General features: G+C 47.0%; 1 protein-coding gene across 1 annotated transcript in view; it reads right to left on the reverse strand.

The window, feature by feature from the left end:
* smad5 (SMAD family member 5) overlaps positions 1-21,426 on the reverse strand; it is a 55,973-nt gene that overhangs the window by 13,728 nt on the left and 20,819 nt on the right. The window contains exons 2-3 of the mRNA XM_038795796.1: positions 16,504-17,132; positions 2,504-2,755 (exon numbers count right to left, since the gene is read on the reverse strand). Of these exons, the coding sequence (XP_038651724.1) occupies positions 2,504-2,755; positions 16,504-16,903 (652 nt within the window). The 5' untranslated portion in view covers positions 16,904-17,132. The remainder of the gene's footprint in view (positions 1-2,503; positions 2,756-16,503; positions 17,133-21,426) is intronic.

Below are 21,426 nucleotides of genomic sequence, written 5' to 3' on the forward strand. Positions count from 1 at the left end.
TTGTTTCCACTGGTGGGTGAAAGCAGAACTAGGGGGCACAGCCTCAAAATAAAGGGAAGCAGATTTAGGACTGAATTTAGGAGGAATTTCTTCACCCAAAGGGTTGTGAATCCATGGAACTCCCTGCCCAGTGAAGCAGTTGAGGCTCCTTCATTAAATGCTTTCAAGTAAAGATAGATAATTTTTTGAAAAATAAAGGAATAAAGGGTTATGGTGTTCGGGCCGGAAAGTGGAGCTGAGTCCACAAAAGATCAGCCATGATCTCATTGAATGGCTCAGCAGGCTCGAGGGGCCAGATGGCCTACTCCTGCTCCTAGTTCTTATTTATGAAAGTAATAAAATTCTCATGGCTGCTGCTCAGCTGACAAAACCGGTTTTGCAGCATTTCTTTTTAAATACAGTGTCACAAGAAAGATAGTAATTAGCTTTCATTGAAAAAACAAAGTCAGCGAGTAAAAAAATAACACTGATGTTTCAAGCTCCGGCACGGAAATCTTAAACAGTGAACCAGAATTGGATGAACAAAAAATAAAACTTTCACACAGGGTGTGAAAACTGAGGGATCAGTTCAGTTAATTTATGAACTGTGGTAAAATTGAAGTTAAAGGATTGATTTGATTTAACAGCGAAAAACATGCTGCAGGGAGTGCAGAACACAATCACAGAACACAAGCTGAGAAAAGGTAAACGACAAGCCATTACAAGCCCCCTGACTCCCATACCTATCTGGACTACAGCTCACTGCACCCTGGATCCTGCAAGAACTCCATCCCTTTCTCTCAGCTCCTTCGCCTCCGTCGCATTTGTTCTGATGATGCCACTTTCCAAGTGGTGCTTCGAAAATATGCTCCTTCTTCCCCAACCATGATTTCTCACCTACATTTGTTGACAGGGTCCTCAACAGCGTGCGGGCATTCTCCCGTGCCACTACCCTTGCACCTACCCTCCCCCCAGAACAAAGATAGAGTCCCCCTCGTTGTCACATTTCACCCCATCAGCCTCTGTATGCAATCCTCCGCCATTTTCGCCAACTCCAGCGTGATGCCATCACCAAACCCATCTTCCCTTCACTCCCTCTGTCAGCAACCCCTAGATACCGTTTCCTGAGATAATCATGTCCACTCCTGCACCATACACCTCTCTCATCACCCATGGCACCTTCCCATGCAATTGCAGATGGTGTAATACCTGCCTCTTTACCTCTTCCATGTTCAACACCCTAGGCCCAAAACACTCATTCCAAGTTAAACAGTATTTCACTTGCACCTCTTTCAATTTGGCCTACTGCATTCGCTGCTCCCAATGTGGTCTCCTCTATATCGGAGAGACCAAACGCAGACTGGGTGATCGCTTTGTTGAATGTATGCATTCAGGGTCCTGACCTTCCTGTTGCTTGCCATTTTAACACAAGACCCTGCTCCCATGTCCACACGTCTGTCCTTGGCTTGCTGTAATGTTCCAGTGAAGCTCAATGCAAACCGGAGGAATAGCATTTCATCTTCCGTTTAGGCATGCTACAGCCTTCAATTCGAATTCAACAACTTCAGATGATTAGCTTTACCCCACCTCGACCCCATTGATTTTATTCCATTTCATTTTAACTGTATTTTACCTTTTATTTCTTTATATATCCCCTCATATCTTACTCCCCCCTCTCCTTACCTTTTCTTCCCATTGCTTTCCCCTTCCCCCTAAATCTGTCACAGTTTATACTCTGATTTTATTTCTCTGCTGTTTGGCCTTTGGCACCTTTTATTCTGTATGGAGACTGCCATTAACACTCTTTTCCCTTGGTTTCTGTGGCTATGACTCATCTTTAATCCCCCCACCATACAGTACAAATATCTCCCACTTTCTATGCATTTTAGTTTTGAAAAAGGGTCACCTGGACTCGAAACTTTAACTCTTCTCTCTCCCTACCGATGCTGCCAGACCCGCTGAGATTTTCCAGCATTTCCTCTTTTAGTTTCAGATTCCAGCATCCACAGTAATTTGCTTTTATTAAAAGGTAAACTAATGTTGTTTCAACGGTACTGGGACTTTACAGATGTTGGCAGCAGCATGCACCACAGCCCATCGCGTACATTATATCAACCAAATGCATGATAAAAACTTACATTTATACAGCATTTTTAACACGGAGAAATTAGCAGATATAAAAATACATTTTCCTTCGAACCAAATCGAGCTAATTCCTATGGTGCCTGAATGAAGGAATTATTTTCAGGAAATTTGGTCAAGCTTCAACACAAGCATTCAAAACTCAACCGAAATCCTAATAACAGTTGCATTTATGAAATGAGCTTACTTGATATTGTTGTTTTTTTAAGTCAAATTTAACCCACAATTTTAAAGCAAACTAATGTTTAGTTCTCTCACCACCTATTCCTTGCAGGTTTCTTCTATTATTTTAATTTGCAAAATTGGTCTGCATTACTTTATAATGAAATAAAGCATTTCTCCGTTTTAACATTTTTAAAGAAGAAATTAATTTGGTCCTTACCTGGCATCTGGAAAGGACTGCTTGGCCCAGAACTGGCTGGAGAGCTGGGGTAGGTGGTGCTGGCAGGAGATGGAGGGTATGGGCTATTTGGTGAAATAGGAAAAGGATTGCTATTTGGTTGTTGGAAGGAATCTGGAAACGTGGCATTGTGTGGCATATGGGGTTCATTATGACTCAAATTCCTGAACTGGACGAGAAGGCTGTGCTGTGGGTTAAATTCACTGTGTCTTGGAACCAAAACTGGTGGCAGAACTAGAATTTTAAAAAAGACAGACATAATACGTGATAAGTGTTGACTATACATTTACCACGGTCGAGAAACATGCACATCTGATCATTTAGTTGACCAAAATAAAAAATATATTAACATTTACATAAATGCAAAATACTTGAGACATTTGCTTCTTTTGTGTAACTGACACGTTGAAATGTGATAAATTAGTAACGCTTCAATCAAAATAATATGGTGGAGTGCACATCGATTCCAATTTATGCCTCAGATGCAGATTCATTGTGCTCATCAAGACAAATATCTGCACACTTTTTTTAAATTTCTTCCTTTTTGCAGTTTCTTCACTGCCTTTCCTTTTCAGCAACATCGCTGGTCCAATTTTATACATTATACATAATCCTGGTCATGATTCACATATTTCCAGGAACTTGCTTTGATAAAACTTCATTTAACTAACTGTGGATAACCTTTGACCGTAAGCATACATGAAAAGAGTGTCAATACTGCCCGAGTTTAAATTCCCTTCAATTGTACCAGGCTTTAAGAACACTACCTTCCCTCCATCCTCAATCAAACCTTCAAAAAAGCAGTATCCATTTAGACAGTATGTGTTCTTTCCTTCCAAAGTTAAACTTGACTCAATGAGAATTTGAAATAATTCCTTGCAAGGATTGAAATTGATTTTTAAAATAGTTGTTATATTTGTTCATAAAATATAGATCAGTTTGTTTCAATATTGCATATTGATGCATTGCAATCCATATTTCACTACAGGGTGCTCTACGGCGACAGAGTTGGCAAAATCAAAAATACAATGAAACCACTACTTAGAATACAACCAGAAAAAAAATGCACACTTCAACAGATTGTGACAGAAAATCTTGTTGATTGTACTATTGGGAATCTTTGTATAATTAGATAAAATTAATCTGAAATTCTAGTCATGTTAATAACCTTTGATGAAGAAGCAACAAGTTTAAAATTATTTTTTAAAAATAGATCTCAAGTTTCAGGAGTGGCAATGTGTTTATTCAGAACAGACCAATAGTGTAAATTTTTACAAGTCTCTTCAGGCAATGAGCTGATTTCCATCTAAATGACAACACAAATATTTGCTGATACCAGCAATAACGCCATCTTAATTAAACCATAAATTTTACGTGTTTTTTAAAGAAATTGAAGTATTTATCGGTTAACATCTGATGGGCATTTATTACCATCGGTTGGATTTCCTTCAAGCAGCCATTTGACATGAGGAGAGAAAAATTAAAGTTCAAACTGAGAAATAAATAGATTCCCTCGGTTTCAAGAATGCTCAATTTTATAGCCAGAGTCTGCAGAGACAACATTAAAGCCCAAGGTTACCAAGTCACCTGATATCTTACCACAAGAACAAGTTTGTAACACACCCCTCCAACAACTCACTATCATGACAGGATTACTAATGACTTTTGCTGTATTCTAGTTGCTCCTCAAAGAATGCCCAACTGTGTAGTAAGGGCTTAAGGGCACATGTGTAATTCTGAATGGGTGAAGTTTGAATATTAGCACATCAGCTGCTTGTCTGGAAATGCATGTGAACATGACCAGAAACAGCGTGACTTCGATATTCAAGAAGTCAACAACTTTGTCCAAAGATGAACCACAGAACACATTAAAACACATAATTCTAGAAATACTATGGGCCCAGATCTTCAAAGCAACTGTAATGATGATCAGATTGCCACTTCACTCATCTCATTGTCCCCCAACTTGACATTGCTGCGCATTTCTTCCGGGATCTTCCAACACAAGCCGTCAAAAAAATATGTGGCACAGCCTCCATCAGGGAACTCCATCACAACAGTGTAGAATCGGGAAACGACAGGACACAACGTTTTCTCCACTCGAATGGCGAGTTCAGCCTAATGACAAGTTCAGCCGAATGACAAATTCAAAGTCCAATTTTTATGGCAGTGAACTGAGCAGATGAATGGATAAGTCAGCGAACAAGTATGTGGGTGAAGTCGGTAAATAGTTCAGTTGCTGGGAAGGGGGGGGGGGGGGGGGGGGGGGGGGGGGGTGATATAGGCAGGCGCAATGGGGTGGGGGGGGGGGGGGGGGGGGAGAACAGGCTGACAACAAAGATTTTGTTTCCACTGTCCTTTGAGGAAGACAGCTCCACTCATGGACCTCAGAAAAAAATTCTCCTCATCTTCATCTTAAATTAGTGCCTTTTAGTTTTAAACCGTGACTCCTCGTTCTAGATTCTCCCACACGAGGAAACAGCGGTTAGCACTGCTGCCTACGGCACCGAGGACCCGGGTTCGATCCTGGCCCCGGGTCACTGTCCATGTGGAGTTTGCACATTCTCCCCATGACTGCGTAGGTTTCAACCTCACAACCCAAAGATATACATGTCAGGTGGATTGCCCAGGCTAAATTTCCCCTTAATTGGAAAAAAAAATAATTGGGCACTCGAAATTTATTTTAAAAAAGGTTTCATATATTCACTGACACCATCCAGTTGTACATCACCAATATCTCTCTTGACGCTCCACTATTGGTAATATTACTAGACTGCTGACCCAACATCCAGTACTGGATAAGCAGAAATTTCCCCCAGTTAAATACTGGGAAAACAGAAGTCATTGTTTTTGGTCCCCATCCCAAGCTCCTTCCCCCAACTACCAATACCATCCCTCTCCCTGCAAACAGTCTAAGATTAAGCCTGTCTGTTCACAACTTGGGTGTCACATTTGATCCCAAGATGAACATCCAAGCTCATATTTGTGCCACCTCGAAGATCACCTATTTAATTCCGTAACATAGTTCGACTTCACCCGTTTCCGCTCATCTCTTGCTGAATTCCTCATCTTCGTCACCTCTAGACTTGACGATTCCAAAGCACTCTTGGCTGGTCTCCCCCATTCTACCCTTTGTAAACATGAACTCATCCAAAACTATGCCGCCTGTATCTTAACTTGCAGGAAGTCCCATTCTCTTAGTGTGCTTGCTGATCTACAATGGCTCCCAGTCAAGAATTCTTTTTTTAATCTATTTTATTACAAACGTATATTAAAAAAGTTACAACATATAAAACAATCCGGGAAACAGGCTTCCCAATAATTAACTATCCAGTTTGCACAATTTTTTCCCCCTTTTTCACACCCCCACCCACGACAAACAACTCTTCAAACACAGTCACGACTACCCCATCTTGCCTCAACCCCTCTGCTGAACCCCATAGCTTGGATTGGATTGGATTTGTTTATTGTCACGTGTACCGAGGTACAGTGAAAAGTATTTTTCTGCGAGCAGCTCAACAGATCATTCAGTACATGGGAAGAAAAGGGAATTAAACAGAATTCAAGAAAATACATGAGAATACATAATAGGGCAACACAATATATACAATGTACTACATAAGCATTGGCATCGGATGAAGCAGACATGGGTGTAGTGTTAATGAGGTCAGTCCATAAGAGGGTCATTTAGGAGTCTGGTGACAGTGGGGAAGAAGCTGTTTTTGAGTCTGTTCGTGCGTGTTCTCAGACTTCTGAATCTCCTGCCCGATGGAAGAAGTTGGAAAAGTGAGTAAGCCGTGTGGGAGGGATCCTTGATTATGCTGCCTGCTTTCCCCCCGCAGCGGGAGGTGTAGATCGAATCAATGGATGGGAGGCAGGTTCGTTAGGTGAACTTGTTAGGTGAATTGGACATTCTGAATTCTCCCTCAGTGTACCCGAACAGGCGCCGGAAATCAAATGTGACACCCAAGTTGCGAACAGACAGGCTTAATCTTAGACTGTTTGCAGGGAGAGGGATGGTATTGGTAGTTGGGGAAAGGAGCTTGGGATGGGGACCAAACACAATGACTTCAGTTTTCCCAGGAGTGTGGCAAAGGCGGGGATTTTCACAATTACTTCAATACAGTGATAACGTAAGCCTACTTGTGACAATAATAAAGATTATTATTACTTTATTTTTTCCAGCCGCAGGTAGTCATACAAGTCACCCAACCATGCCACTACCCCCAGAGGCGCTGCTGACCGCCACTCCAGTAAGATTCGTCACCAAGCAATCAGAGAGGAGATGGCCACAACATCAGCCTCCTCCTCTCCACGATCCCCCACTTCTCCGAGACCCCAAATATCACCATCAAAGGATCCGGCTCCACCTCCTTCCCCACTATCCTTGATAGGGCCGCAAACACGCCTGCCCAGAATCTCTCCAACTTTTCGCACCCCCAGAACATGAGTGCGTCATTCGCTGACCCCCCGCCCACACCTCTCACACTTGTCTGCCACCCCTGGAAGAACCCACTCATTCTTGCCCGAGTCATACGTACCCGGTGAACAACCCTAAACTGTATCAGGCTCGGGGCAGCACGGTGGCCTAGTGGTTAGCACAACCGCCTCATGGCGCTGAGGTCCCAGGTTCGATCCCGGCTCTGGGTCACTGTCAGTGTGGAGTTTGCACATTCTCCCCGTGTCTGCGTGGGTCTCACCCCCACAACCCAAAAATGTGCAGAGTAGGTGGATTGGCCTCACTAAAATTGCCCCTTAATTGGAAAAAATAATTGGGTAATCTAAATTTATATAAAAAAAACATTAAAAAAAAAAAAAACTGTATCACGCTCATCCTTCGCACAAGGTCGTGTTTACTCTGCGCAGTGCCTCACTCCACAGTCCCCAATTGATCTCCCCTCCAAACTCCACTTTCCATTTTTCCTTAATCTCACCACCCGCTCACCTCCCTGCTCTCCCAACCACCTGTACATAGCCGCATTTCTCCTTCTTCCCCTTCCCCTTCCACATCCGGAAGCAGCAGTCGCTCCAGCCTCGGCAACCGAGGGAACTCCTTCCAAACCTTCCACACAAGGTCCCTTATCTGCAGGAGCTCTACCCTCTCCCTCAACTCCTCCAAACTAGCAAACCCTTCCTCCAGGTACAAATCCACCACCTTGACCAACCCCACTTCCCTCCAACTCCTATACATGCCACCCATCCCGACCGGCTCAAACCCATGATTATAACGCAACGGCGTTAACACCAACATCCCTTCCATCCTGAAATACCTCCTTAACCGGTTCCAAATCTTCACCGTGGACTGCACCATCGGGCACCCTGAATACCTACTCTGTGCCATTGGCAACGCTTCAGTCACCATAGCCCTCAACCTGGGCCCCTTACAAGATTCCTCTTCCATCCTAACCCAATCTACCCCCTCTCCTTCCCACCATCGCCGCACATTTTCCGCATTTGCCGTCCAATAACAATGAAGCAGGTTCGGCAAAGCCAATCCACCCCCTCGCTGCCTCTGCAGCTGGGTTCTCCTAACCCTTTTCACCTTCCCCGCCCATATAAAGTCCGAAATAATCGTGTGCAGTTTCCGAAAAAATGGCCTTCGGTATAAAGATCAGGAGTGTCTGGAAAATGAACAAGAACCTCGACAGAATATTCATCTTTACCACTTGGACCCTCCCCGCCAAAGTCAAGTGCAGTGTATCCCGCCTCTTAAGATCCTCCATGGCCTCCTCCACCAGCTTCGTTAAATTCCACTTGAATCCCCAGGTACCTGAACCTACCCCTAGCCACTTTAAGTGGCATCCCCCCCAAATTGGCTCGCTGTCCCAACTCATTCACGGGGAACACTTCGCTTTTCCCTACATTCAACTTATACCCAGAGAATGCCGCAAACCTCCCCAACAGGCCCATGATCCTCTCCATGCTCCCCTGCGGGTCCGAAACAGACAACAGCAGATCGTCAACGTAGACTGACAACCCATGTTCCCTCTGTCCCCTCATAATCCCCTGTCACTCTGCCGACCCCCTAAGAACCATTGCCAACGGTTCTGTAGCCAGTGCAAACAACAGCGGCGACAGCCGGCACAAATGCACCCATGCCACAAATCTCAGCCCAAACCCAAACCTTCCCAGAATCTCAAATAAGTACCGCCACTCCACCCGGTCGAATGCTTTCTCCGCGTCCATAGATACCACTACCTCCTGTAATCAACTAGTGCAGGGGTGGGCAAACTACGGCCCGCGGGCCGCATGCGGCCCGACAAAGGTTATTACGCGGCCCGCCAATGAGGTGCCCGGAATCATAACCGGCATTTTTGAAAAGCCGCTGGGGAAAAGCCGCTTTTCCCCAGCGGCTTTTCAAAAATGCCGGTTATGATTCCGGGCACCTCATTGGCGGGCCGCATAAAAACGCGCGTAGTGGGGTGGATGAGTGGGGCTGTCTCATTGGTCGGTTTAGTTGGGTGTGCGACCAATAGGAGTCCAGCTTACAAACAATAAGCCTTATTATTGTTTGTAACCTGGACTCCTATTGGTCGCACACCCAACCTAAACCGACCAATAAGGCAGCCCCACTCATCCACCCCACTACGCGCGTTTTTATCGTTGACTCGGCCAGGCTGTGCTTCTGTCAGTGTTAAGGATCAGCACAAGCAACTTGGCACCTGATTTCAACAAACTGGTAAATGACTGCAGTCAGATGCATCATTCACATTGACATTGTTCTGTTACTTACTGAGGTACTTTGTTTTTCAAATAAATGTGTTTTTTTTTTCTTTAAAGACCTTTTATTTTGGCTATTTTAAATATTAATTATTTTACTTAATACACTATGCGGCCCTTTGAAATTGTGAATTTCTGAATGTGGCCCTTGCACGGAAAAGTTTGCCCACCCCTGAACTAGTGCATAGTCAAGTCCGGGATTGCTGCCAGCAACTCCCTCATAAAACCTATATCGTCCCAATTTGGGGCATACACGTTTACCAATACCATCAGCGCCCATTCCAATACCCCACTCACAATCACGTATCTCCCACCCGGGTCTCACACTTCCTTCGCTCTCACAAACCCAGAGTTCTTGCTCATTAAAATTGCCAATCCCCGCAACTTTGAATCAAATTCCGAGTTGAAAACCTGTCCGACGCACCCCTTCCTTAACCTAACCTGGTCCTTCACGCAGAGGTGTCTCTCCTGCAGAAAGACCACCTCCACATTCAAGCCCTGAGGTGCGCAAACACCTGTGATTTTTTAACTGGTCCACTGAGCCCACGCACATTCCACATTGCCAGCCTTACCGGAGACTTGCGCCTCCATTCCCCGCTACCACCCGTCATCCTCCCCGTTTAACTCCAGTCCCGTTAATTCCACCCTGTACCTAGCCCATCCAAGATGGCCCCCTAATCTGTCCCAACCATGTCTCTTCTCCCCCCTTGACACTTCGCGTCAACCCCCCACTACCCCCTTATCACGGCCACCCCACATCACTTCCGCTCACCAGCTGACTTGCTAGCATGGCAGCCCCTTCCAATGACCGACCCCCCCCCATAAAAATCACAGGTGGGTTTGTCCCTGGCCCAACGCAAGATCTTCTCTTTCTCCACAAACCTGTGTAGTCTCACGATGACCGCCTGCGGCGGCTCCCCAGCTCTCGGCTTCTGCCTCAGAGACCTGTGCGCTCTGTCCCCTTCAGGGGGCCTTGTCCAGTACCCATTCAGTGCCACCACCCAATCACTGTGATCCGCCCTGCACCTCCAAATATTTCTCCACCCACTCCATCGATCCAGGGGTGCCACAACCCCTTCGATGGCCTTCGAGCGGTCCTCCCACATCTCCATCTTCTGCTGGCAGAACGCATCCATGATGAAAGCCATCAACTGCTCCATCTGGGGTTTTCTGACTTGCACAGACCCTTCCCTTTTCCCCCCATCCTTCCACTGGCTGCTGCGCCAGAGGTTTCCTCCAACTCCTTGGGCAGGTCTCTCACCGTCTTCTGCTGGGTTTGGTAACTAGAGGACGTACCACTCCCTGGGGAAACTACTCCTCCGACTTTCAACTACACCTTTCCTGCATATCCACCCAACCTGCATAACTTTGTACTGTGGGAGGAAACTGGAGCACCCAGAAGAAACCCACAAAAACACAGAGAACGTGCAGACTCTGCACAGAAGTGACCCAAGCCGGGAATCAAACCTAGGACCCTGGAGCTGTGAAGGCACAGTGCTACCCACTGTGCTACCGTGCCGCCCACACGTGCAGTAAACACCATTGGCATATTAACAGGCCTGACCAGTTATTCTCTGGGAATCCACCTCGCCCCCCCCCCCAAAGGGCAATGCCCATAGTAAAATAATAATCTTTATTGTCACAAGTAGGCTTACATTTACACTGCAATGAAGTTACTGTGAAAATCCCCTCGTCACCACATTACGGCGTCTCGTCGGGTACACAGATGGAGAATTCAGAATGTCCAAATTACCTAACAGTACGTCTTTTGGGACTTATGGGAGGAAACCAGAGCACTCGGAGGAAACCCACGCATCACAGGGAGAATGTGCAGACTCCACACAGACAGTGACCCAAGCCGGGTATCGAACCTGGGACACTGGAGGTGTGAAAGAACAGTGCTACCGTGCTGCCCATTACCTCTACAGGAGGACACGGGATAGGGGGCCACAGGGCATATCACTGGCACGAGCAGCGCCAGCCAGCCATACCCCTGCCAGCAGGGACAGGTGCAAGGCACCGATGGAGCCAGGGATGCGGAGGCAGAGTGCCAGGGGAACGGCTGTGGATGGGTGTGGGGCATGCGAGGGGCTGCGGCTGCAGTGCAGGCCGAGGCCACTGTGGAGCCCATTGGACCTGGCTGTGCACAGGGGTATGCACCAGCTAACATGCATGCCTTTCATCCCCCTGCAATGGACTTTGGAATTCAACCAGGAATGGTGACCTTCATCCTGGTCGCCGCAGCCCTGGGGATATACTGAGGCTGTACAAACAGGAGCTGCTCGGTAAGGTCCCTGCAGTGACGGAGCCTGCCCAGGGGAACAGGAAGCAGTCAGTGAAGATGAAGAGCCGGCCGCCCAACAGGCCAAGGAGGAGGTGGGAAGTGCCATATCAGGCCTCGTGTGTACCGGCAGCGCCTGTCATTCGAGAACCTGCCAGACTGGCCATGCCATCGATGACGCCAGCTGACCAGGGGGACTGTACAACATATCTGCCGGATCACAGCACACCTGGAACTGCAGGTTTATGGGGGAGGACATCCACTCCTGGTGGCTGTCACGGTGGCGGTCGCCCTGAATCTTTACGCCACAGGGTTCTTCCAGGCACCAAGTAGGAACCTGACTGGGATCTCGCAGACCTTGATGCAGAAGTGCATCCACGCCGTCACAGAGGTCCTAAATGCCTGGTTGGCACAAATTAGCACCCACCAGGATGTCCAGGCAGCAGGGTTCGCCGTCTTTACCGGGATTCGCTAGGCCCAGAGGATTATTGATGGGATGCATGTCCCCCTACAATGACTGGTCCATGATGGGCCAGTCTTCACGAACCGAAAGGGGTTCCACTCGATGAACGTGCAGCTAGTGGGTGACAATGAATTGCACATCATGCACGTCTGTGCCCAATACCCGGACAGTGTGCATGATGCCTCAATGATTCTCAACATCTTCATGGCACACCCCCTGGGTGTGGGGCTGGCCCTCGGGTGACAGGAGTTATCCACTGTGGTTGTGGCTGATGACATCTATCCAGAAGCCACAGACCAACAAGAAGACCCGCTACAATGACAACCATGCAGCGACCAGGTGCATGATCGAGTGGTGCACCGGCATCCTGAAGATGCGGTTCAAGTACCTGGGCACTCTGGAGGCACGATCCAGTATAATGCTCGGAGAGTATCCCACATCGTGGTGCCCTGCTGCGTCTTCCGCAACATGTAGCCATGCTGGCCACGCAAAATGGACACTGAGCCAAACTAAAATGGAAGACAGCAGGGAAAGCCTGTTTAGTGAGAACAGACAGCCTGCTCTCAACTAATTAGCATTTTGCAAGCAGCAAACCAGTTTTCTGGCCAGGTGCAGATCTCCAAGCCAAAGGTGTTAATGGCAAAGCGCTTAACATTCTGATGAGGCGGCCCAGATCCAGGCACACACAATGGCAACATTTCCATCTCAATGTAGCACTTAATTGGTGGAGCAGACAGGATGGCACCAGAGTAAAGAATATCGAAACCACCCCCCAACATCGAGGGAAGCCCCGCATTGGAGGATTTCGAAGGTAGCCGTTTGGAAACGTTCCAATCGGTACCGAAAGGTAGAGCCCGCCTAGAAGGGGGCAAGGACATTAGAGAGGGGTATAAAAGCAAATTCCCCACAGAGCCCGGTCTGTTAAACTCGTGCTCCGGCTCTGACTGACATCTTGCATCCTGACTCCAGCCGTTGAGCACCAGCCGCCGAAACCGTAAGTTCAACGCTCGCTACGCGATCCAAGCCCACTAGACTCCCAAGTACCAGAACGCTTGCTGAAGGCTGCAGTACAAAACCAGGACGAAGGCCTCGTTCTCTGACCTTGCCTGTTCCTGTTAGATAAGTATTCTGTTCACTTAAGTTTAGTTATAGCTTAGTCTCTTAGTGTGTGCATGAGTATTTATTATAACTGTATAATAAATATTGATCGTTTGAACTTTACTAATCGGTGTATCGTCTTTATTACTTTGAACTTGACCTTGGAATACTTGTGACGTTGCCTATACGGCAACTGGCGACTCCAGAGCTAAATAATTACATAGAACAGAGCCTAGTAGTGTTAAGCACACGTCGAACTCGGAGGCGTGTTAATACACTCCAATAAACGCGTTTTACGCCCACAGTAAAACGTGCAACAAACATCACGCAGCAAAGAGGGTGATGCGCTGGCGGAGGATCAATGCAGGGCCTCGTCCGACAGGGAGGATGCGGGGGATGGCCAGGATGGGCAGGGACAGGAAGCCTGGGCAGGCACAATATGCAGCAGGAGAAGCTCTAACCATCTCCAGGTTCACTGTCTAGGCGGCCTGCCCGACGGCACGAAAATCCCATTTCATCACACACCTCCCATGACTACCCTCTCGTGCACCACCATCACCACCCCAACTCCTCCGAGATTCCTACCTGCCTCATTAACGTGTGGGCTCTGGGTTGACAGTAACAGCAGGTTTGGTCCAAGGGATGGAGGATGATGATGACCCCCACCCTCTCTGCAACCAACCCAGCCCATCCCTCGCACCCTTCTGAAACAAATGAGGCAGTTTGGAACTTTTGGGCACAGGTATTTATTGTGAACATGACAGGTGAATATCTCTATCACAGTTTGTATCCTAGCCCCGAACACTATCGTGAGTCCTGCACCCATGCCAACTTAACTGGTGTCTACCTTTCTGGCCTATGGACCCCAATGCTACACCTAAGTAGATCCCCAGGCGGTACATCAAGAGTGGAAACAGCCTGCTGAGATTTACGCCCCGTGACCTGGACGTTTGGCAGCCGTCCTCTGGAGCATCCGGGCCTGAATGGGCCCAGCATTCACTCGGGTGTTCAAGGTGGCATGGTGCAACCCTGTTCTGCCCGTCGGATGCACCAGGGACAGGAAAGAAGGGGAAAGAGCGAGAGGAAGAGTCCAAGGCTCTGTGGTGTTTCCAGCATCTCACCTGCAGGAGTCACCAGCATGGGCCCCATCACCTCCTCCTCCCTCGGGGTGCCCGGTGACCTTGGGCTACTCCTGAAGGACATGGGTGCAACCAGAGCGAACTCCTGAGGCTCCCCGCCACCTGACGCTGACAGTCCTGGAGGCCTGCTCTCATCTTGACCAGTGTCTCCATGCTTGCAGCTATGGAGCACAGGGACTGTGCCACATCCCTCTGGGACCGGCTCTTGTCAGCTATCGCACAGGCAATGCCATTGACGCCCAAAGCCATAACGGTTGTGACTGGGCCAAGCTCTGGAGTATCGCTGCCATGTCCTGGTACATACCTGCCTGTGACAGGACCACCCTGTCCTGGTGCCTCGGCCTCGGCCCACACATTGCCACAGGCTTTGAACATCCTGACCCATGGCCGATACCTTCACCTCCAAAACCTCCACCGCCACTGTGCGATGTTGGCATGGGTGGCACCTATGGCCGGCACCGCCTCCTGCCGCTGCACGCGGTTGGGCTCCTCCAACTGCACCTGCAGACGCTGGGTGGTTGCTGACAACCCCTCATGTAGTCCCTGGCTCTGTGTCTGCATCTCCATTATTGATCGGACAGCTTTTTGCAGAAGCCTGAGAAACGTCTGGATGGCAGCTAGTCCCTAGGGTCGGGCCTCCCTCCGACCGTCCGCCCCTCAGGGATTCCTACCTGCACCTGATGTACCACTGCACGTGTGTGGTGCACACCAGATAGTGCCCTAGGAGCCTTCCTGCATTGCTGTCCGGTCCTGGCGGTGGCACTCGGCCTCTACCGCCCAAGCCCAGGCCCAGTAAACGGCGACGGGTAGCAGATTCTTTCTTACCCTCTGGAATAGGGTGGCCCACCTCTCCTCCACAGCGTCCAGCAGGGTCTCCAGCTCTGTGTCCACAAACTGGGGTGCCGCTCTCAGTGTTGCCATCTTGCTGGTTTGGATGAATGCAGGTTGGGAGTGGAGTGCTAATACGCGGCTGCAACTTGTCAACCCTCGAGTTGCAATCCCGACCCCGGTGAATCGGACATTGTTTTTCATTGGAATCAATCGAGTTCCACGTGGCGCTGGTGCTAGCCCATTAACAGATCATGAATTGCTCCGGGACCAGCGCCAATTTAGCTGTCATGGAAGTCCAAAGTCAGCCCCAGCGTCTATAATTAGTTTCTGAAACGGAGAATCCCGTCCATTGTCCCTTCAGTTGGGCCTGGCTATGTTGCATCCAAAGTCTGCAAAGCAGATGAATCAACCATTTTTCACCCACATAAATAATTTTCCTGTGTATGTCATTAGATAATCCTCAAAGCAAGAACCATGGGCAAACTTACATTCCCCAATAACAGCAACAGCACCTGAGCTGAAATCAGATATTTTGCAAAGACCAGGACCAAACACAAGACTGTACTGATTTGTATGATCCAGAGCCACTTGTATTTTGCATTTTCCTGCTGGAGTTTCATGAAAGCCAAGAGTTTCTCAATTTACATGCAAAATGTCAACGATATTCATATATCGCAGCACAGTAGCACAAGTGGATAGCACTGTGGCTTCACAGCACCAGGGTCCAGGTTTGATTTCCCGCTGGGTCATTGTCTGTGCGGAGTCTGCACGTTCTCCCCGTGTCTGCGTGGGTTTCCTCCTGGTGCTCCGGTTTCCTCTCACAATCCAAAGATGTGCAAGTTAGGTGGATTGGCCATGATAAATTGCCCTTAGTGACGAAAATGGTTAGGAAGGGTTATTGGGTTACGGGGATAGGGTGGAAGTGAGGGCTTAAGTGGGTTGGTGCAGGTTCGGTGGGCCGAATGGCCTCCTTCTGCACTGTATGTTCTATGTTCTATATATATATGGAATTGGATTATTCTCACAAATTGATGCGCAATGGCAAGTTACCGAGTGCTTGTGTGATATTTGCACAAAGGAAAATATATGCGAATTTTAAACCAATTTTACAAACAATACAAAAATATGGACATGCATTTGCTTACTTTTCCAAGGATCTTTTAAAGTGAATCATACTTGGTCCTTATTCCTAAAATTGCTAAAATTCGAAAATGTGCTGTATGACGACATTTGATAAACAGATTGGAGGGGACAAAGCTTTTTTTTAAATAATCAAACTTGCACCATTAAACACGGGACCTTCCATTTTCTTCGAAAAAACCATGATCAAAATAAACAGTTATAAAATAGCCTTCTAAGCCATCTCATTCCAGATAATGCTGCAATGCTACAAATTTAATCTTAATTAACCAAAATGTATTAGAAATTGTAGTATATTTTAAATACATACCAGGACTTTCCACTCGCTTATAATGATACGGATTGATACAAACTTCCTTCTGCTTTGATCCAAATGGAAATTCACAAATGTCTAATGGCTTCAGCTCATGATGACTTTGAAGATCTGGCCAGCGCCACACACGGCAGTAAATAACATGAGGCAGGCCTTTCCTGTGCGATACCTGAAGTCGTCCATCTAAAGATCGTGGGATGGTAACACATTTGCTGGACTGACCTGGGCTGCTCAATGCCTTTTCCAAATCCTCCATGGCCCCTTTTTTCTTTTTCAACTTTTTTACTAGGGCGTCAACGGCTTTCTCTGCCCATTTCTCTTCTTCATCCCCTTGTTTCCAGCCCAACAGGCGTTTTACAGCTGGGCTGGTAAATGAGAACAAGCTTGCCATCGTCATGGTGAAAAAATTAATGGCACAAACACAAGCATGCAGGAGTTTGTTTCCAGAGCAAGGTCAGCAGCTGCAAAAAGCAATTAACTGATTCAAAAGGAAACCTCAAACCTATGAAGTTGCATGAGCAAGTATTCTTTCTTTCAGCAGTCACAATTGTCTTTGCATCAGCTTACAAATTAAAATCATGACATCCTAGTCTTGGCCTTCAGACCGCTTCCTCAGCCGACAGCACCTGTAAATAAAAAGTCCATCGGTAAGTAGGTCAAATGGCAAAAAAAATTGTTGAGTTAGACTGAAAAAATAAACAAAGATCAAATGCACTTAATAGATACTAAGCATTACTTTCAACAACCACCTGCAAGCAGCCAGATATTATAGAATTCCATAACACTTCCCAAAATAAGACTTCAGAGAAGCAGACGACTACATGGAAAGCCATCCACTTGAGTTTTGATTACCACATGCTCAAAGAGAAGACTGTCTTGCAAGTCTGGGATTTTGCTTCAATTTAGTGGTTGTAACACATTGTGTTTTAGATCAAAAGAAAATGGACACAAATCTAACCAATGCTTGATTTATTAAAACTTATAAGTTTTCCCCAAGTTTGGGTTCTTTCCTAAGTTACTTCACATTATTATCCCTTAGTAATTCAGTTATGTGTTGCAAATTATCCAAAAGATACCAAAAAGGGTATGACACTACATTAAAATGTCAGATTATATAGATGATATAAAGTCTACATGAACATTGCCAAGTAAAATGATACAGGGTCCACAAAGCAAAGACGGTTACCAGGTAGAATTCTATAAGAAATTTTCAGAGATATTGAGCCCACTCCTGACGAGGACCTTCAATGAGGCTAGAGAGAAAGGAACCCTCCCCCAACAATGTCACAGGCTTTGATCTCACTCATTCTTAAATGAGGGAAGGGCCCAGAACATTGCGGGTTATACAGGCCGATTTCGCTTTTAAACGTGGATGCCAAATTGCTAGCTAAGATTCTGGCTGGGTGAAATTGCTGTACCAGACGCCTGTAGCAAGTGCATGTACAAACCGGCTGAGGTCAGGGTACTTTGAGCTTCACCGGGGAACGAGGCAGGGGTGTCCCCTCTCCCCGTTACTATTTGCCCTAGCAAGAGAACCACTAGCTATGGCGCTGAGAGCCTCGAGGAACTGGTTCTGGGGAGAGGTGCAACATCGGGTCTCACTATACGCGGATGATTTGTTCCTGTACATTTCGGACCCTGTGGAGGGGATGGGGGAGGTTCTGCAGATCCTGGGGGATCTTGGTAGTTTTTCAGGGTACAAACTGAACATGGGAAAGAGCGAGTTATTTGTGATCCAGGCCAAGGGGCAGGAGGAGAGACTGAAAGAGCTGCCGCTCAGGATGGTAGAGAAAGGTTTTTGTTACCTGGTGGCCAGGAAATGGGATGCCCTGCACAGGCTCAACCTGACCCGGTTGGTGGAGCAAATGGAAGGGGACTTTAAAAGGTGGGACATGCTCCCGCTGTCACTGACAGGGAGGGTGCTGACAGTGAAAATATTTCTCCACCCACTCCATCGATCCAGGGGTGCCACAACCCCTTCGATGGCCTTCGAGCGGTCCTCCCACATCTCCATCTTCTGCTGGCAGAACGCATCCATGATGAAAGCCATCAACTGCTCCATCTGGGGTTTTCTGACTTGCACAGACCCTTCCCTTTTCCCCCCATCCTTCCACTGGCTGCTGCGCCAGAGGTTTCCTCCAACTCCTTGGGCAGGTCTCTCACCGTCTTCTGCTGGGTTCACGAGGGCAATGTCCAAGGTGCTTAACACACAGGTGGTGCCCAGTCCAAAGATAGCAATCTTCGGAGTGTCAGAAGACCCGGGGGTTCAGGGGGCAAAAGAGGCCGGCGTCTTGGCCTTTGCCTCCCTAGTAACCCGGAGACGGATTTTATTCATGTGGAGGGACTCGAAGGCCCCGAGTGTAGAGACTTGGATTACCGACATGGCTGGGTTTCTCAGCCTCGAGAAAATAAAGTTTGCATTAAGAGGGTCTACGGTAGGGTTCTCTCGGAGGTGGCAGCCGTTCGTTGACTTTCTCGGGGAAAGTTAAAATATCAGCAGCAGCAGCAATCCGTAGGGGGAGTGAGTGCTTCATTGGGAAGTGGGAAGACTGGGTCGCGTGGGGTAATGTCTATTTAATTGTTCTTGTATATTCTCTTTTTGCACTATGTTAATGTTCACTCTAGTTTGTTTTGTTATTATGGTTACTACTGTTTTATTATGAATATTTCTGCAAAACCTTAATAAAAATACTTTTTTTTTTAAATAGAAAAAAAAAAGAAAAGCCCTTCTTGGAGAAGGCCATTACTCAAAAACATAAAAAATAGGAGCGGGAGGAGGCCATTTGGCCCTTCGAGCCTGCTCTGCCTTTCATTGGTTGATCATTATTAACCTGTTCCTGCCCCCCCCCCCCTCCTCAATGTCCTTTGATCCCATTAGCCCCATGAGCTGTATCTAACTCCTTCTTGAAATATACAATCGTTTGGCCTCAACTGCTTTCTGTGGTAAAGAACTCCACTGGCTCACCATTCTCTGGGTGAAGAAATGTCTCCTTATTTCAGTCGGAAATTATTTACCCTATATCCTCAGTCTGTGATCCCCTGGTTCTTGAGCCCCCCACAAACAGGAACACCCTTCCTGCAGCTACCCTGTTTAGTCTGAATAGAATTACGTTGATTTAGGGTGGCACAGCGGTTAGCATTGCTGCCTTGTGGCGCCGAAGACTCGGGATCGATCCCAGCCCTGGGTCACTGTTCACGTGGAGTTTGCACAATCTCCTCATGTCTGCGTGTCTCACCCCCACAACCCAAAGATGTGCAGGGTAGATGGACTGGCCACGCTAAATTGCCCCTTAATTGGAGATCTTTTAAAAAATAATTATGTAGGTTTATATGAGACCCTCCCCACACCCCTCATCCTTCTGAACTCCAGCGAATATAATCCTAACTGACTCAATCTCTTCCATATGTCAGTCCCACCATCCCAGGAATCAGTCTGGCAAACCTTCATTGCACCCCCTTTATAACAAGAAAATCCTTCCTCAGGTGAGACCAAAACTGAACACAATATTCCAGGCCCTGTATAACTGCAGCAAGACATCCCTGGCTTGTGTACTTTAATCCTCACCCTTTGGAGGCCAACATACTATTTACCTTCTTCACCGCCCACTCAATAAACCAAACAGCTAGGGCAGCACGGTGGCCTAGTGGTTAGCACAACCGCCTCACGGCGCTGAGGTCCCAGGTTCGATCCCGGCTCTGGGTCACTGTCCGTGTGGAGTTTGCACATTCTCCCCGTGTCTGCGTGGGTTTCGCCCCCACAACCCAAAAATGTGCAGAGTAGGTGGATTGGCCACGCTAAATTGCCCCTTAATTGGAAAAAATAATTGGCTAATCTAAATTTATAAAAAATAAAAAAAAATTTTTTAAAAATAAACCAAACAGCTAGAAGACAAGAGAATATGTAATCATGCCCCGAATTAGTCCAATTGATCATTGGTGGAGAATTACATTAGACCCTACAGTACAAGGCTTTCAGATTCAACTGCCCATTCTCAGTGAACTACAATTGGCTATAAAGATCTTCCAACCGAGGAAGCCCCACATCCATTGAAACTTTTCTTCTGCACTTGAGGCAAACTACCTTCGCAGACATTGAGTCCAGCATAAACAACCTTAATACAAGAGAAAGGGAAGAACCCCACCCAGCTAATATCATATACCTCAAATCATTCAACTATGACTAAAATACAGGCCAAAATCCCACCTTCCAGTCTTAAAGCAGTCATCATCGCTGGGCTGATCCACACTGTACAAACAGGCATTAAGGCCAAGTCTAAAGGAAGAACATTAGTGGTTGCTCAATACGGCACACCACCAACACACCTGGCTTCGTATTCATTCATGACTAAACTGAGGGGAAATTCCTTCTTAAAAACCTTCAGAGAATGGGATTTGCAAGCACGTTAAAAAGGTGGGTGCAAAAACAGGCAAAAAAATAAACTTAGGAAAAATACACACTTAAAGATTTGCCCAAAAAGGAGCGTCACGGTGGAACAGTGGTTAGCACTGATGTTTCATGGCGCCGAGGACCCGGGTTCGATCCCGGCCCCGGGTCACTATCCGTGAGGAGTTTGCACATTCTCCCCATGTCTGCGTGGGTCTCATCCCCACAACCCAAAGATGTGCAGGGTAGATGGATTGTCCATGCTAAATTGCTCCTTAATTGGAAAAAATAATTGGGTACTCTAAATTTATATTGAAAAAAAACCCCCAAAATTATAGCTATTATAAAATGAACCAAAGTTTAAAAGGACATAAAATTGAATTTTTTATGATGGTGCTTATCATCATTCAAGGGGGAAAAGTAACCTCATTGCCATCTGTAACATATTTTATCATTTCATAATCCCACGATATGAGTAGCATCAATTCTGAAATATAATAACTATCAGCAATTTCTAATAGACTTCTCAGAATTGC

This window comes from Scyliorhinus canicula, chromosome 4 (assembly GCF_902713615.1).
Source record: "Scyliorhinus canicula chromosome 4, sScyCan1.1, whole genome shotgun sequence".
NCBI lineage: Eukaryota > Metazoa > Chordata > Chondrichthyes > Carcharhiniformes > Scyliorhinidae > Scyliorhinus > Scyliorhinus canicula.